The 18,178-nt window shown below is 46.1% G+C and overlaps 2 protein-coding genes across 4 annotated transcripts in view; one reads left to right on the top strand and one right to left on the bottom strand.

Moving 5' to 3' along the window:
• CENPM (centromere protein M) overlaps positions 1-5,502 on the bottom strand; it is a 163,886-nt gene extending 158,384 nt beyond the window's left edge. Inside the window, exon 1 of one of the 2 annotated variants that reach the window (XM_040359656.1) lies at positions 5,341-5,502. In XM_040359656.1, coding sequence (XP_040215590.1) covers positions 5,341-5,397 — 57 coding nt within the window. In that variant the 5' untranslated portion in view covers positions 5,398-5,502. The remainder of the gene's footprint in view (positions 1-5,340) is intronic. The other variant, XM_040359655.1, reaches the window with a different exon arrangement.
• LOC120945484 (ATR interacting protein) overlaps positions 5,498-18,178 on the top strand; it is a 292,609-nt gene continuing 279,928 nt past the window's right edge. For both annotated transcript variants that reach the window (XM_040359654.1, XM_040359653.1), the window contains exon 1: positions 5,498-5,640. The gene's annotated coding sequence lies outside the window, so the exon portion shown is untranslated. The remainder of the gene's footprint in view (positions 5,641-18,178) is intronic.

Below are 18,178 nucleotides of genomic sequence, written 5' to 3'. Positions count from 1 at the left end.
TCCTGCATCATTCAGATATCGCCGTCTTCAGCCGCTGATTCTGTGCACGATAAGAACGATCAAAGCGGCGGTTCCGCTGCTTGATCGTTCTTATAGGCAGCGGGAGGGGACGTCCCCCCTCCCGCCTCCATCCGGTGCTTCTCCGGGCTCTCCCGTGCAATCGGGGGCCCGGAGAGCGAATCGGTCGGCGCTGCCTGGAAAGCATAGAGATGACTGGTGACCAGATGGTCACCAGTCATCTCTATGACAGTCGGAGGCCCAGGCGCGACGTTATGACGTCACGCCCAGTACCCGGAAATAATCGTGGCTGTCGGTACGTGATCGGTGATATTTTTTTTCACCGATTTATTGACCCCACATCTCTCCATAAAGAGGACTTGTCACACTGATTCCTATTACAAGGGATGTTTACATTCCTTGTAATAGGAATAAAAGTGAAAAAAAAAAAAAAAAATGTAAAAAAAAAAAAATTCAAGTAAAATAAAAAAATTAGAAACGCTCCTGTCCCCGTTATCTCGCGTGCAAAAGCGAACACGCATGCAAGTCGCGCCCACATATGTAAACGCCATTCAAACCCCACATGTGAGGTATTGTCGCGTGCGTTAGAGCGTGTGCAACAATTCAAGCACTAGACCTACTCTGTAACTCGAAAATAGTAACCTGTAAAAAAAATTAAAGCATCACCTATGGAGATTTTTAAGTACTGAAGTTTGGCGCCATTCCATGAGTGTGCGCAATTTTCAAGCGTGACACGTCAAGTATCTATTTACTCGGCGTAACATCATCTTTCACATTATATAAAAAAATTGGGCTAACTTTACCGTTTTGTTATTTTTTAATTCATGAAACCGGTTATTTTTCCCCCAAAAAAAGGCATTAGAAAAAGTATTGAGCAAATACCGTGCGAGGAAAAAAAGTTGCAATGACCGCCATTTTATTCCCTGTCTGCTAAAAAAAAATATATAATGTCTGGGGGTTCTGATTAATTTTCTAGCAAAAAAATTGTGATTTTTACATGAAGGAGAGAAGTGCCAAAAGAGGCCCGGTGGACAAGCGGTTAAATAAGGGCAAAAGCCAATGCATCCCATTGGAAATTAATTTAAAAGAGAACAAAAGTCCTGGATGGCTTAACACCAACGTAAAAATGCATATAAAAGCAAAGGAGAAGGCCTTCAAAAAATAACAGGTTGAGGGATCTTCACCAGCATTCAGACTTTATAAAAAATTCAAAAAGAAATTTAAGGGTGCAATTAGGGTGGCTAAAATAGAACCCGAAAGATACATAGCGAAGGAGAGCAAAAAAAAAATCCCAAGAAATTCTTTAAAGGGTTTGTAAAGGTTCGTGTTTTTTCCACCTTAACCACGATGGACCTGGACCATTATGCAGGTAAAGGATCAGGCCCCTTTTTGCAATTCGGCACTGTGTCGATTTTACTGACAATTGCGCAGTCGTGCGACGTGGCTCCCAAACAAAACTGGCGTTGTTTTTTTCCCACAATTAGAGCTTTCTTTTGGTGGTATTTGATCACCTCTGCGCTTTTTATTTTTTGCGTTATAAACAAAAATAGAGCGACGATTTTTAAAAAAATGCAATATTTTTTACTATAATAAATATCCCCAAAATATATATAAAAAACATTTTTTTCCTAAGTTTGGGCCGATACATATTTTTCTACATTTGTTTTTTACCAAAAATATTGCAAAAAGCGTTTATTGATTGGTTTGCGCAAAAGTTATAGCGTTTCCAAAATAGGGGATAGTTTTATGGCATTTTTATTAATATATATATATATATATACACATTATGGCGAACACATCCGACACTTGACACATTTTTGGGACCATTGTAATTTTCACGCAAAAAGTGCTATAAAAATGCACTGCTTACTGTGACAATGGCAGAGAAGTGGTTAACCACTAGGGGGCGCAAAAGGGGTCAAGTGTGTCCTAATGTATTTTTTTTACTGTAGGGAGGGCGTGGCTGGACGTGTGACGTCACTGATCATCGTTCCCTATGACAGGGAACATACGATCAGTGAAAAGCCACAGAGAAGAACGGGGAAGGTTTGTTTACACTCACCTCTCCCCGTTCTTCAGCACCTGTGAACCAATCGCGGGACACCGGTGGTGATCGGGTCCGCAGGCACGGTCACGGAGCTCAGGACTAGGTCGCGAGTGCGCTGCCGGCAGCGCACTCGCGACCCATGGCTGGGCTCTTAAAGGCGACGTACCTGTACGTGTCTATGCCCAGCCGTGCCCTTCTGCCGACGTATAACGGCGTTAAGGGGTCCTCAAGTGGTTTGCGCTATAAACAAAAATAGAGCGACAATTTTGAAAAAAAAATACAATTATTTACTTTTTGCTATAATAAATATCCCCCAAAAATATATTAAAAAAAAACGTTTTTTCCCCCTCAGTTTAGGCTGATACGTATTCTTCTACATATTTTTGGTAAAAAAAAAATCGGACACTTTTGACACCTTTTTGGGACTGATGTTATTTTCACAGCGATCAGTGCTATAAAAAATGCACGGTTTACTGTGAAAATGACACTGGTAGTGAAGGGGTTAACCACTAGGTGGCGCTGTACGGGTTAAGTGTTCCCTACATGCATAGTGTTTCTTACTGTAGGGGGGGATGGGCTATGTGTCACATGACACTAATCTTGGCTCCGAGTACACAGAGCAGAGATCAGTGTCATTGTCACTAGTCAGAGCGGGGAGATGCTTGGTTACACAAGCATCTCCCCGCTCTATACCTCCGTGAGACGATCGCGGGGATCCCGCGGCAATCAAGTCCACGGGGATGGCGGCAGAATAGCGAGCGCGCCGACAGCGGCATGCGACCACACGGACAGGCATTTAAAAGGGGACGTACAGGTACGTTGATATGCTTGTCCGTGCCATTCTGCCGACGTATATGTGCAGGAGGCGGTCCGTAAGCGATTAAAGGAACCTATTTAGAAAATAAAAAAACAAACCTTTACAACCCCTTTCATGCATCCTATGCATTAAGGCGGTTTGTCATTGGAGATTGATAGCAGTGCAGCCATTGGCTCCTGCTGCTGTCAATCAAATCAATGACACGGCGGGGCCGAGTGATACAGTCGGCAGCTATAGCCACCAGCTGTATCACGGGCGTGCGCCCGCAAGCCAACCCCCTTGGGACAGTGCTTCCCAAGAAGGGGGTTAGCTCTTGCGGGAAGGAGCCGAGACACCCCAGAAGACCAGGATCAGGGCCACTCTGTGCAAAATGAACTGCACAGTGGAGGTAAGTATGACATGCTTGTTATTTAAAAAAAAAACTAATATATATATATTTACAACCCCTTTAAGTGTGTAAACTGTAAAAAAAAGGGAGGACAGACCATATTGGCCCCATAAAGAATGAGGAAGGACATCTGGTTACAAAGGATGGGGAGATGACGAAGTTATTGTATTCTTCTCCTCAGTCTTCACGAGGGAATCAGGGGCTTCAGTAACCAAAACTGCAGTGTTTATCCTCATGACACATCACAGGAAGCGCCTCCATGGTTTGCACCTGAGGGTACTTATGGGAACTCAGTCAAGTAATTGCCAGACAATTGTTCCTAAATTTTACTGACAGTCTACTGACTGGAATGTTACCAGCTGATTGGAGAAAAGCCAATGTAGCACCAATATTTAAAAAGGGCCCAAAATACATCCCTGGGAATTACAGACCAGTTAGCCTAACATCAATAATATGTAAGCTCTTGGTGATAAGGGACTATATACAATATTTTAGTAATGAGAACGGTATCATTAGCAGTAATCAGCATGGATTCATGAAGAATCAATCTTGCCAAACCAATTTATTAACCTTCTATGAGGAGGTGAGCTGCCATCTAGATAAAGGAAGGCCTGTAGACGTGGTGTATCTGGATTTTGCAAAAGCATTTGATACAGTTCCCCATAAATGTTTACTGTACAAAATAAAGGTCCGCTGACATGGACCGTAGGGTGAGTACATGGATTGAAAACTGGCAACAAGGGCGAGTTCAGAGGGTGGTGATAAATGGGGGGTACTCTGAATGGTCAGGGGTGGAAAGTGGGGTCCCCCAGGGTTCTGTACTGGGACCAATCCTATTTAATTTGTTTATAAACGACCTGAAGGATAGGGTAAACAGTTCAATCTCTGTATTTGCAGATGATACTAAGAGCTAAGCAGGGCAATAACTTCTCTGCGGGATGTAGAAACCTTGTAAAAAGATATGAACAATTTAATGGGGTGGGCAACTACATGGCAAATGAGGTATGATGTAGAAATGTTTTAAATAATGCATTTGTGTGGCAAAATGCAATCTATACACTGGGGGGAGAACATCTGGGGGAATCTAGGATGGAAAAGGACCTGGGGGGGGGGTCTTAGTAGATGATAGTAATGGCATGCAATGCCAAGCTGCTGCTGCTAACAAAGAAAGCATAACACTGGCATGCATTAAAGGGGGGGGGGGCTCAATTCCAGAGATAAAACAAGAATTCTCTCGCTCTACAAGGTCCGGCCACACCTGGAGTATGCTGTCCAGTTATGGGCATCAGTCCTCAGGAGGGATGTACTGGAAATGGAATGAGTACAAAGTAGGGTGACCACATTTCCAAACTACCATTCAGGGATACCCTCCCTTTCCAAAAAGCAGCTTGTGCTGCAACGAATCACAGCACAGTGGACACAAGAGGCGGGATTTATGATTTCTCCAATCACAAGCAGGAAACGGGTTTGTGCTCCAGGCATTCCTGGCCAGGACAAGTACTGTCAGTGAGTAAAGCGGTGATGTGGCAGCCTTTTTTGGGGGCGTCAGATTGGCCAAGGGGTGGCTGTGTCAGTTTCATTCCGGGACACTGTATTGTCCTGGAATGAAGGTGTCTGGGACAGACCGGCAAAATGCGGGACTGTCCCGGGCAATCCGGGACACGTGGTCACCCTAGTGCAAAGAAGGGCAACAAAGCTAATAAAGGGTCTGGAGAATATAAAGAAAGGTTGCAAGCACTGAACTTATTCTTTCTGGAGAAGAGGGGATATGATTTCAAATGGCTGAAAACTGCCTCAGTGTGAAAGGGGTCTAAAAGTAGCGCATTGCCACATAGGAAAAAAAAATGGCCTGGTAATGAAGGGGGAAAAACGTTCCAGAGCTGAGGTGGTTACTTTACCTTTTCTGGAGGAGGTGTTTTGGCTGGAGCCCTGCTTTAGGAAAGGTACCATACTACATAATGAAATTGGTGAGTCGTAGCTCTACACATGACTGACAGACAGACTTCCCACCAACCACATACCAAAACACCTCAGCTGAGCTCACATTCATACAGAGTATGGGCGACTCACCAGAACGGCGGCAGCGTTAACTACGGGCATTTTCTCAAACGGCCGGAGAACAGCCATAATCAGCAATGCCCCCACCCGGGTGTCACACTGCACTAAACCGCGCCATTTACATTCAAGCTTGTATTCCTGTCTAGAGCGTGCGCGTCCTTGGCGTTGTCCAGGAAGAGGGTACGTGCACGAGCTCGCTCATGATTGGCTGCTTGTGCCCCCTCGGAGTGCTGGTAACCAGGAAGCCGCCAAGACATGAGTACAGCCGGGGAGAGGAAGGTGTCGGGCTTCGGGGCTCTGTGAGGCAGCCAGGTAATATGAATAGCGGGACTATGCTTTCTCCTAACGGGCAGCGCAATGTCGTGTGTCTGTGTAGAGTAGTGTGAGCATGTCGGGTACCTGGCCGTGTGTACTGTGAGAGAGAGGAACTTCCACCTGAGTCACAAAGTGCAGCAGACTTTCCCACCTGTTATAGCGTGGAGCATCCCTTGTAAGAACTCTCAGGTACAATGTTGTATCTATACTCCCAGCAAGACTCCTCAGGTACAACGTTCTATATCTCTATGCACCCAGCACACTCCTCAGGTACAACGTTCTATATCTCTATGCACCCAGCACACTCTCCACTGGAATATACCAATAGAGTAAAGCATAGGAAATGTTAGAGACTTTGTATGTCACACTAAAGGCCCATACATGCTATAAGGAAATCCGGAGAACGTTTTCATCTGAGGAACGATTGTCCGATAATCTGATGAGTATGTACACAACTTTCTACAGCCGATTCCGACCTTCCAAAAGAAACATTTCCGAAGGGACAAATTCCAAAAAATTTCGCTTAATACCGTGTACCGTTTTCATACGAGACAAATTGTAAAAGAGAGACTGCGCATGATCAGAAACCATAAACAATAATAAAAAAAAAAGCTTTTGTCGTCCGAGAATTTTTGTACATTATTTCCTTCCTCTGTTCCGACTGTGAAACGATCGTTCCTCCGATTTTCTTATAGGGGTGTACCCCACTTTACTGTGTATGACAATGGGATGAACTCATATACAGGCAATCGGAAAGGCCAGAATAGATACAGACCGTGATAACTGTGGTGTTCTCTTACATAAGCAATTAGTAAAGTGGCTTCCTAGACTGGGGATAGTGGAAAAGAGCCTCTGTTAGGCTCACCACACACATTGCAATCCAATTGAACAATCTCAACAAGGCCTACATGATGGCATACACAATGATTCAGTGGTTTAGATCCTAGTTTTGGAAAATCTAAAGTGGACAGTAAAAAGATTGTATGCGGTATTAAAGAAGTATGAGTTTTTTTTTTTTTTGTTTTTTCCCGAATCATACTTGCGTAAGTGGATACAGCATTGGTCCCCTGGCGTCTTTTCACTGAGGACCCAAGCTATCGAACACTGCCAATGACTTGGTTCTCTGCACTCCCCGAGGGGAGAGCTGCTGACAGTCAATCACTGGAGCGCTGAGCTGTGGAAGGGTGGGGAGCGGCTGTTTCAGCGGCTTGCTGAGAGAGCCATGTATACTAGATCATTGTGCCTTTGTCTTGCACGGTTATTTTTCTTTTTGTAGGTTTACAATCTCTTTAATGCATTAAGGTAAAAAACCTTCTGGGTGCAACCTCATCTTACTGGCTGTGCCGTGTACAGGGACTTTTGTGGGGCCAGGCTGGAGACTGGCCTATAGAAGTGTATAGGGATCGCCAGTGCAAGGAAGATTTTTACCTGCAGGATGTACACATCCTGTACATTTTAGGGGGTTAGAGCGAAAGTGCCCTAATCCATTAAAACTTCTACCAGGATTTTAGTGCTATCCTTATATTACACAGGGAGTTAGGAAAATCACCCCAACAAGGAAGACAAATGTAAAAATTGAAACATTCAATAGAAATTCTATCCCTTCCCCCATGCTACTAAAACAAGTGTTATTCTTCCCCTTTAAGCCTCATGTACACTGCAGCTTGTAAAAGGACGTTTAGGAGCAGTTGGGCATTTTTTTCAGCAGCCCCTGAACTCTCCTCTGTTTTCTTATCAGTACATGTACACTTGGGCATTTTATAGCCGTTTAGAAGCAGTTAAGGTTAGAAGCATTTTTTTTAAAGCAAAAATTTGCGTTCAGGATGGTATTTCAGGGGCATTTGAAATGTCAAATGCTTGTAAATGCGCCTAAACGCGGTAATTCTCTTTTTATGTGCGTTTTCGTTAATAGGCATTTTGAATAGGGAAGCATTGCAGACCATTGGCAGTGGGGGGAAAAAACAGGCTTTCCAGAACACTTGTATATTGTGGGCTGCAAAGAGAGAGATTGATTTTAATAACATGTTTTTAAACAGTTGGTTACTAGCTGTCAAGTTCCAGCGTTCAGAAGATGTTTTCAATTGTCCTGTGTACATGAGGCCTTATGCCTGTCTTAACTTTGTGTATTGGTAAGCATACAGCCAATATCTTCCCCAGGAACAGAGAAAGCAATAATAACATACCAGGTGTTTTCAAAATGTTTTGACTACTATGTAACATTGTAACATGCTCATTCTCACCTAGTGGTTCCTAATAGGGGTGAGCCCGATGTTCGCCTGTTCACCGAATAGCCAACAATTTGGGGTGTTCGTGGCAAATTCGAAAGCCGCGGAACACCCTTTAAAAGTCTATGGGAAAAATCAAAAGTGCTAATTTTAAGGGTTAATATGCAAGTTGTCATAAAGTGTTTGGGGACCCGGGTCCTGCCCCAGGGGACATGTATTAATGAAAAAAAAGTTTTAAAAAATAAAGTTTTTTTCAGGAGCCGTGATTTTAACAATGCTTAACCACTTAAGAACCCTTTCACGCCAATATACGTCGGCAGAAGGGCACGGCTGGGCACAGGCACATACCTGTACATTTCCTTTAAGAGCCCATCTGCGGGGTCGTGAGCGCGCCAGAGGCGCGCTCGCAACCCGGTCCGGAGCTCCGTGACTGCTCCCACGGGACCCGCGGATCCGATCGCCCCAAAGGTGTCCTGCGATTGGTCACAGGAGCTGAAGAACGGGGAGAGGTGTGTGTAAACACACCTTCCCCGTTCTTCTGTGTGGCAGTGACACTGATCGGCTGTTCCCTGATATAGGGAACGACGATCAGTGACGTCACAGCTACGCCCCCCTACAGTAAGAATCACTCCCTTAGGGCACACATATATATATATATATATATATAAACATTTTTTTTTTTTTTTTTTCAAAAATAGGTAGAAGAATAAGTATCGGCCTAAACTGAGGGGGGGAAAAAAAAGTTTTTTTTATATCTTTTTTTGGGGATATTTATTATAGCAAAAAGTAAAAAAATATTGAATTATTTTCAAAATTGTCGCTCTATTTTTGTTTATAGCGCAAAAAATAAAAACCGCAGAGGTGATCAAATACCGCCAAAAGAAAGCTCTATTTGTGGGAAAACAAGGACACCAATTTTGTTTGGGAGCCACATCGCACGACCGCGTACTTGTCAGTTAAAGCGACGCAGTGCCGAATTGCGAAAAGGGGCAAGGTCCTTAACCTGCATATTGGTCCAGGATTTTAAGTGGTTAAAGTGAAACAATAAAAGTAAAATATTACTTTTAACCACTTAAGGACCGGCTCACTTACATATACGTCGGCACTGTAAAGATGAATATCTCAGTAACGGCAGCAGCTGCTGCCAAAACCGAGATATCCATCTTTTCCGTGGCCGGTCCTGTAAACGATAATGGTGGTCTCCGCGGCGGAGGAGATCAGGTCCTTCTTGTTGCTTGCCATGGATACGAGTGAGGGCAAGATGGGCATCCCCCACCCGTCTCCATAGCAGGGCGGAAGCACCGTCAAAACGTCACTTCCACCCATGTCTTAAAAGCAAATTATTATTTTTTTGGTCATTTTTTTAAATGACAATTTATTTTTTGCATTTTAGTCTAAATATGAGATCGGAGGTCTTTTTGACCCCAGATCTCATATTTAAGAGGACCTGTCATGCTTTTTTCTATTACAAGGGATGTTTACATTCCTTGTGATAGGAATAAAAGTGACCCTTTTTTTTCTCACCTCGTCTTTCAGGACAGCACCTGGACAGCACCTGGAGAGAGCGCAGCTCCACCCACTTCCCAGGAAACACTGCAGTCAATGCTATAACTTCCGCCCCCTTCCACCATGGCCTCAGTTGTAGTGTTTCCTCCGGCCATGGTGGAAGCGCTGCAGGGAACCAAGGGTGTGCTGTACTCTCCCCAGGTGGGGAAGGTGGTTTTTGAAAGCATACCGGTGTTTTTGTTTGTAGGAGGTGATCCTCCAGGAGGCGGACTCGACTTCTCCCCTGACGCGCGGGTGAAGGTCGGGTACTTCTCCTCTTCGGTCCGGCGAGGACAGAGGCTGCTGGGGGTCCCGCTCCCTGAGTCCGGGCATCGTAGCTTGTGGGGGGGCGGTCAAGTGCCGTTCTTCCGGCATACAAGGTCCCGGAGCGGAGGGCGAGTGACGTCCTTTCCGGGTGGAGGCGGGACTTCCGGCGGCGCGTGGCGGCTTCCGGTTCCGGCCGCTGGAACGCAGGAGGAGGAGTGGCCTCGGCGGTGCTATTTCCGGGTCTCGCAGCGGCGAGGAAGAACCGGGAGTTTTAAAAAGCTGTCGCACGCCCGCAGCGTTCTGGGACCATGGAGCCAGAAGACGCAGCGGAGGTGGCGGGAGCAGGAGCCACAAGCACCAGCCCGGCCCAGGTAGGAGACCCAGCGGTGGTCAATGTACCAGGGTATTGTTGTGTCCCTCTTTCTGCCCCTTCGGGGGAGGGGAACCTGCCTCACTCACCCTAGTCACGTCTGTGGGTGTGTGTAGTTTTTCTGGTACAGCGGTGATGGGTTCTGGTTTTAATTGTTCACTAGCTGTGTGCACTTGGGTGTTTGCTGGTCTGGCGTACAAGGGTTAAACATAGCGTTGTTGTCCTTTGTGTCGTTTCAGAAAGTTAAAGAAAAACTTAAAGTGGTAGAACCTCCTCCTTCCAAGAAGCGGTGTGCTACTTGTAAAGCTTCCCTTAAAGGGAACTGGACCAAACCTTTATGCAAAACTTGTATTGCGGAGATTGTCAGGGGGGAGGCCTCTACTAGTTCGGCCTCTGAGCAGCCCACCGTCAAGGGTACGGGGGAGTTGCTCTCTTCGTTTAGGGAGGAGTTGCACCAGACTTTCCAGTCTTTTCGCTCCTTTCTGGACAAGGGTCCGACTAAAGGATCTAAGGTCAGGGCCAGTACCCCCTCCACATCTAGAAGGTTAGATAGTGAGTCCGAGGAGGAGGAGCCTGAAAATGTTGTTTCAGGATCAGAGGCGGAGGAAGAAGAAGAAAGGGATACTTCTTCCTCGCGCTATAAACTGTCCTTAGAGGAAGTGGATGACCTATTAAGGACTATTCATTCTACCCTAAACATTAAGGAAGATGCGAGACAGCTGTCCTTGCATGACAGGATGTACCAGGGCTTGGATGAGGTGAAACATCGTACCTTCCCGGGAAAAAAGTATTGTTTGAGACAATTAAGAGAGAATGGAAGGACCCAGAGAAGGCACCCTTCTTTTCTAGGTCTCTGAAAAGGAGATTTCCTTTCGATGAAGATCCAACGCAGGTATGGAATAAAAAGCCTAAGCTGGATGCAGCATTCTCGAAAGTTTCTCGCAATACTGACCTAGCCTTTGAGGATACAGGTACCCTTAAAGATTCCCTTGATAAAAGAGCAGATACCCTGCTCAAAAAAGCCTGGGATGCCACCTTGACTAATCTCAAGCCAGCTATGGCATCCACTGTTGTGACTAGAAACCTTGAACATTGGCTGGATCAGCTTAAAGGTCACATCGAGGCTGGGACCTCTCGTAGAGAGCTTTTGGAATCCTTTCCAGTCCTTATGAAGACGGTAGGCTATATAGCGGATGCATCTGCTGAATCCGTGAAGCTCTCCGCCAGATCCTCGGCGTTGATAAATTCAACCAGAAGGGCCTTATGGGTTAAGACCTGGCAGGGTTGACACAGCCTCTAAGGTGAAACTGTGTGGGTTACCGTTTGAAGGAGACTGGCACAGGGCTAGACGCCGTTCTGGATAGGACGGCAGATAGAAAGAAGGCTCTTCCTTTAAAAAAGGTAGATTCGGGGCCCAAGAAAAATTTTCGTCCTTTTTTCCAAGCCAAGGGTTCTAAGGATGCGAGAGGCCAGGGTGGTAGACCCTGGCGGTCCCAGAGGGGCCGCGGGAAGCCTGGGGTGTTATTTCGCTCCCCCAGCCAGCCTGCTAAACCCCAGTGACGGTCTCCCGGCTGTGGGAGGTCGGCTCCAAGCCTTCCTTCCACAGTGGGCAGAGGCGACGTCCAGTCCGTATGTCCTCAAACTGATTGCAGAGGGCTACGCACTGGAGTTCTCGGGAAGACCACCGTCGCGGTTTTATGTGACCCAATTGCCCAGGGAGCAGGAGAAATCTCGGGCAATGCTGTCATTAGTGGAAGATTTTCTCCAACAGAGGGTGATTACGCCAGTGCCCCAGAGGGAACAGGGGGAGGGCTGTTATTCCCATATATTTCTAGTAAGAAAGCCGTCAGGAAAATTCAGGTTGATTTTAAACCTAAAAGTCCTGAATCTAGCTATCCGGTACAAGAGATTCCGCATGGATTCTATCTACTCGGTGAGAAAGCTTCTTCCTCTGGGGTGCTTTCTAGCATCGATAGATTTAAGGGATGCATATTTGCACGTCCCGATCAAGACTTCTTCCCAGCGATATCTGCGCCTAGCCGTCAGAACAGTGAGCGGAGTGAGACATTTCCAATTCAGAGCCCTCCCATTCGGCCTTTCCTCCTCTCCCAGAGTCTTTTCAAAGGTGGTGGCAGAGGCCTTAGCACCACTAAGGCTCAAGGGGATTTGTATAATTCCATACTTGGACGACCTCCTGGTGTTCGCCAAATCGGAGGAGCAGCTTCTCCTGGACCTGAGGAGGACTCAGGCTCATTTGGAAGGGCTCGGATGGATCCTGAACAAAGAAAAATCAAATCTAGTGCCCTCCCAGAGGATAGTCTTTCTAGGATACACTATAGACTCTGTCCAGGGGAAGATTTTTCTACCAGAAGAAAAGATAGAGAAAGTTCAGGCTGCGGTGAAGACAATTCAGTCGAATGTGCCGATTTCTGTTCGCTCAGCCATGTCCACAATGGGCTTACTCACGGCCGCCATTCCGGCGGTGCAGTGGGCTCGTCTCCATTCAAGGGACCTACAGCAGGCGATCCTTCAGAATTGGACCCATGGGGAATCCCTAGAGAAGAGGTTCAGAGTTCCCTCTTCAGTGAAAAGGAAACTTTGGTGGTGGAGAGGCCAGGCAAATCTGCGCCTAGGCCTGTCTTGGTCCTTCCCCACTACAAGGGTCCTAACTACGGACGCGAGTTCGTGGGGATGGGGTGCTCACCTGAACGGGCAGATGACACCGGGATCCTGGTCGAGGGAGGAGTCCAGAAGGTCCTCCAATTGGAGGGAACTCAGGGCCATTTGGTTAGGGCTAAGGGCCTTCCAGGAGCTGATTCTGGACCAACACGTCCAGATTCTGTCAGACAACGCCACAGCGGTGGCGTATGTTTCCAGACAGGGGGGCACGAGAAGCAAGGTACTTCTCAGTCTGGCCTTACAGATTCTGTCCTGGGCAGAGGTGAACCTGGCATCCCTATCGGCAGTACACCTAAAAGGCAGCCTAAACCTTCTGGCAGACTTTTTAAGTCGGACGAGGGTTCTGGAATCAGAATGATGTTTATGCCCGGAGGTCTTCCAAGAGCTAGTAAACAGGTGGGGAACCCCTCAGATAGATCTGTTCGCGTCCCAGTCCAATGCCAAGGTTCCGGCTTATTTTTCTCTCAACAGAATGGACCAAGCAGAGGGTCTAGATGCGTTAGTTCAACGCTGGCCCTTCCGCCTGTGCTATGCCTTCCCCCCCAGTTCAGATCATCCCTTTAGTGTTACGGAAGCTTCAGGAGGAGAAGACTACTCTGATCCTGATAGCCCCGTACTGGCCCAAGAGGCCTTGGTTTTCGAGTCTGTTGGAACTGGCAGTAGAAGATCCCTGGGTACTGCCAGTCAGAAAAGATTTACTGTTTCAGGGCCCTCTACTTCATCCAGACGTGAGTCGATTAAGACTCACGGCCTGGTTACTGAAGAGCTAATTCTTAGCAGTAAGGGTTTGTCCAAACGCTTGGTAGATACGCTACTTAGTAGCAGGAAAAAGGTCACGAGGGCCATCTACTTCAAGACTTGGAAGGTTTTCAATTCTTGGTGTGAAGGTAAAAGTTGTTCTCCTTTGAATACATTTTCCGTCTTGGAGTTTTTACAAGACGGTATGGATAAGGGTCTGGCAGCCAGCACCTTGAAGGCTCAGGTGGCGGCTTTGTCAGTGTTTCTAGAGAGACGTTTATCTCTAGAGCCCTACGTTATCAGATTTTTTAAGGCCTTAGCCAGGGCTAGGCCTTCCCCGTTTAAATTTTTCCCCAAGTGGGATTTATCAGTGGTCCTGGGGGGTTTGACTAAAAAACCCTTCGAACCACTGCTAGACACCTCTATAAAGTTTCTGACTTTGAAAGTGGTGCTTTTGGTAGCGGTCACCTCAGCGAGGAGGGTTAGCGAGCTTCAGGCGCTTTCCATTTTGGAGCCTTGTTTGTCAATCTTCCCTGATAGGGTAGTATTAAGAACTGATCCGGGTTTTCTTCCGAAGGTAGTGTCAGTATTTCATAGGACGCAGGAAATAGTGTTACCTACCTTTTGTCCAGCTCCTTCTTGTCCAAAGGAGAGAGAATTCCATTCCTTAGATGTGAGGAGATGCATTAGACGCTATCTAGAGGTCTCTAGTGAGTTCAGAAAAGCGAATTCGCTTTTCGTTCTGTTTTCGGGATCCCGCAAAGGGCATGGGGCTTCCAAGAGTACTCTGGCTAGGTGGTTACGTATGGCTATCCATGAGGCATACAAAGCTAAAGGTTTGGAACCCCCTCCAGGAGTGGTGGCCCATTCTACTAGGGCGGTAGCAACTTCCTGGGCAGAACAGGCTGGAGCTTCGCCAGAGCACATCTGTAAAGCGGCAACGTGGACGAGCTTTTCCACCTTCGCTCGTCATTATAGGATGGATTTGCTCTCTGCGTCAGAGCAGTCTTTTGGCAGGAAGGTCCTGCAAGCGGTGGTCCCACCCTAGAGTAAGTACTCGGTTATCTCCAGGTGCTGTCCTGAAAGACGAGGTGAGAAAACCTTAGTTAGACTTACCGGTAGCGGTATTTCTATGAGTCTTTCAGGACAGCACCGATAACCCGCCCTTTTGTTATTAAAGATAATGTATATATGCTAATGTGTGTAGTTTCTATGTTCTGCTTATCTAATTTCAGCGTGGCCGGAGGTACTCGTGAACAACTGAGGCCATGGTGGAAGGGGGCGGAAGTTATAGCATTGACTGCAGTGTTTCCTGGGAAGTGGGTGAAGCTGCGCTCTCTCCAGGTGCTGTCCAGGTGCTGTCCTGAAAGACTCATAGAAATACCGTTACCGGTAAGTCTAACTAAGGTGTTTTTTTTTTATTTTTTAAACGGTGTAGAAATAAATAAAATCAAGTAAAATAAATAAGAAACCCAATTTTTTTTTTTTTTAAAGCACGCCATCCCAACCAAGAGCTCGTGAAAGCATAATACGTGAGTAGCGCCCACATATGAAAACGGTGTTCAAACCGCACAAGTGAGGTATCGCCGCAATCGTTAGAGCGAGAGCAATAATTATAGCCCTAGACCTCCTCTGTAACTCAAAAGATGGAACCTATAGAATTTTTTTTAAACGTCGCCTATGGAGATTTTTAAGGGTGAGTGAGTGAGTAACTTGTATAGCGCGACACATGCAAACTTAATCGCCTCAAGGCACATCGTCATGTCTGAGTCAAAGATGACTCCGAGACTTTTGGCTTTATTGCTTGGCGCGATGGTTTGTCCGAGGATGGTAGGTGGTGTCCCTGTGGTTCTAGAAATGGATTTCCTATTTGCGTGAAGGGTGAGTAGTTCTGTTTTGGATCTGTTGAGTTTGAGGGAGCTTTCAGTCATCCAATTGTCGATCAGTGTGAGGCACTTTCCAAGTTCATGAAATTGGTATTTTTTGTTGGTGATGCAAAGTAAAGCTGCGTGTCGTCCGCATAGAAGTGGTAGCGCAGGTCCTGTTTGCTGATGATTTTGAGGAGCGGGCGTATGTAGATGTTGAAGAGTACGGGTGAGAGGGGTGATCCTTGCGGGACTCCGCATGTAATGGTCCGTGTTTCTGATGTAAAACCTCCAAGTTTCACGGTCTGAGTGCGATTTCCTAGGAAAGATGCAAACCACGGTAGGGCCGCGTCAGAGACTCCTGCTACTTCTTTGAGTCGTGTGAGCAATATGTTGTGGTCTACCGTGTCGAAGGCTGCGCTAAGGTCCAGCAGCACTAGGAGACAGGATTCTCAGTCATCTGCTGCTTCGAGGGCGTCATCCCATATCTTGAAGAGCCGTTTCTGTGCCGTGGCCTGGGTGAAAACCTGATTGTAGAGGATTCAGGAGTTTGTGATCGTCCAGGTGGGGCTGAAGCTGTTGTACTACTGCTTTCTCCATGATCTTGGAGATCGTGTTGAGGCTTGTTACCGGTCTGCGCTGGTTTGGGTCTTTCGGGTCGAGGTTGGGTTTCTTTAACCACTTCCCGACCGCCGCATGTATATGTACGTCCACAGAATGGCACGGACAGGCAAATTGGCGTACAGGTACGTCCTTGCCTTGTCGGGGGTCCGATCGGGACCCCCCCGCTACATGCAGCGGTCGGGTTCCCTCGGGGAGCGATCCGGGACGACGGCGCGGCTATTTGTTTATAGCCGCTCCGTCGCGATCGCTCCCTGGAGCTGAAGAACGGGGAGAGCCGTATGTAAACACGGCTTCCCCGTGCTTCACTGTGGGGGCGTATCGATCGAGTCTCCCTTATATAAGGGATCACTCAATCGATGACGTCAGTCCTACAGCCACACCCCCCTACAGTTGTAAACACACACTAGGTGAACCCTAACTCCTACAGCGCCCCATGTGGTTAACTCCCAAACTGCAACTGTCATTTTCACAATAAACAATGCAATTTAAATGCATTTTTTGCTGTGAAAATGACAATGATCCCAAAAATGTGTCAAAATTGTTAAGTGTCCGCCATAATGTCGCAGTCACGAAAAAAATCGCTGATCGCCGACATTAGTAGTAAAAAAAAATGCAATAAAACTATCTCCTATTTTGTAAACACTATAAATTTTGCGCAAAGCAATCGATAAACGCTTATTGCGATTATTTTTTTTTTTTTTTTTTTTTTTTTTACCAAAAATAGGTCGAACAATACATATCGGCCTAAACTGAGGAAGAATTTTTTTTTTTATATGTTTTTGGGGGATATTTATTATAGCAAAAAGTAAATAATATTGAATTTTTTTCAAAATTGTCGCTTTATTTTTGTTTATAGCGCAAAAAATAAAAACCGCAGAGGTGATCAAATACCACCAAAAGAAAGCTCTATTTGTGGGGAAAAAAGGACGCCAATTTTGTTTGGGAGCCACGTCGCACGACCGCGCAATTGTCTGTTAAAGCGACGCAGTGCCGAATCGCAAAACCTGGCCTGGGCATTTAGCTGCCTAAAGGTCCGGGGCTTAAGTGGTTAAGAGGGGTTTTATTATGCCTTGCTTGAGGTTGTTCGGAACTATCCCTTCCCTGAATGATTGGTTTATGATGTGCGTTATGATGGGTGCCAGGATGTCTGTGCATTCTTTCAAAAGTTTTGTAGGAATGATGTCATTCGGTCATTCGGTGATGTGTTGTCTGAGGCTTCCGATGATGTTTTTTGTGGTGTCGGCTCAAAAATCGTCGATCGTGGATTATTTATGTTGATTTCTTCTTCTTGCTGTATCTGAGTTTGGTTGGTGTGTTTTTTCTGTTGAACTGTTGCCCGAATAGTTTTTCGATTTTGTCGATGAAAAAGTCAGATATCGATGCTTTATTCCTTTGGGGCGAGATACTGATCAATCTGGGACGAGACTTCCAAGGAGGACCTGTCGTTTCTGGATCAGAGCCCATCTGGTTAACCATCTAATGTGGTTGGATCTATATGCTGTTACCTTACAGCAGTAAGGTAAGGGGACATCCTCATTCATTTTAAAAGGATCACTGGATACCCATCCCCCTTTCACCAAATATATATATTTTTATTTTTGTTGACACAGCTTAAGCCTTGTTTATGGACTGTTCATCACCTGTTTAATATTGTTACCCATCACAGTTATTTGGGTGTTGTGTTATACACAATTTTTTGCACTATCCATTACCTCATTTTTTAGTGTATTTTATCACAGTAAGAGAAATGTGTGGAGTTATATGATTTGCACCAGTATCGTTCACTGATCATTTTTTTGTTTATGCTATTTTTGGTTATACTGTTCTCATTTTCAGTTATACCATTTTTCATTCCCTTCCCCCACTTTTCCATACACTTGCCCATCCACCACCCATTAGCGCAGCACTACCTTCCCCATTAACAGATAGCTCATTGCAGAATTCCTGTGTCTCACTTGCAGGGGGCTCCAAGCAGGAGGGGTTCATAGTCTTAGCGACTAGTTTAAAAAGTTTCTGTGGACGGTTTAGGGCTTTAGAGATGGTGTTTGCGAAATGGTCTTTTTTAGCTTTAAAAATCGCTTTGTGGTAATTCTTGGTGAGGGTTTTGTACTTTGTGAGGTTTTCTTTTGATGGGTTCCTCCTTCAGCTCTTCTGCGATCCTGTTTCAGTAGAGTGAGAGTGTCGTTAAACCAGCCCGAGTTGTTTTTCCATCTGAGAGCTCT

Source organism: Rana temporaria, chromosome 7 (assembly GCF_905171775.1).
Source record: "Rana temporaria chromosome 7, aRanTem1.1, whole genome shotgun sequence".
NCBI classification, from domain to species: Eukaryota; Metazoa; Chordata; class Amphibia; order Anura; family Ranidae; genus Rana; species Rana temporaria.
The sequence above is the reverse complement of the archived record's forward strand: the minus strand, read 5'-3'. Positions and strand labels throughout refer to the sequence as shown.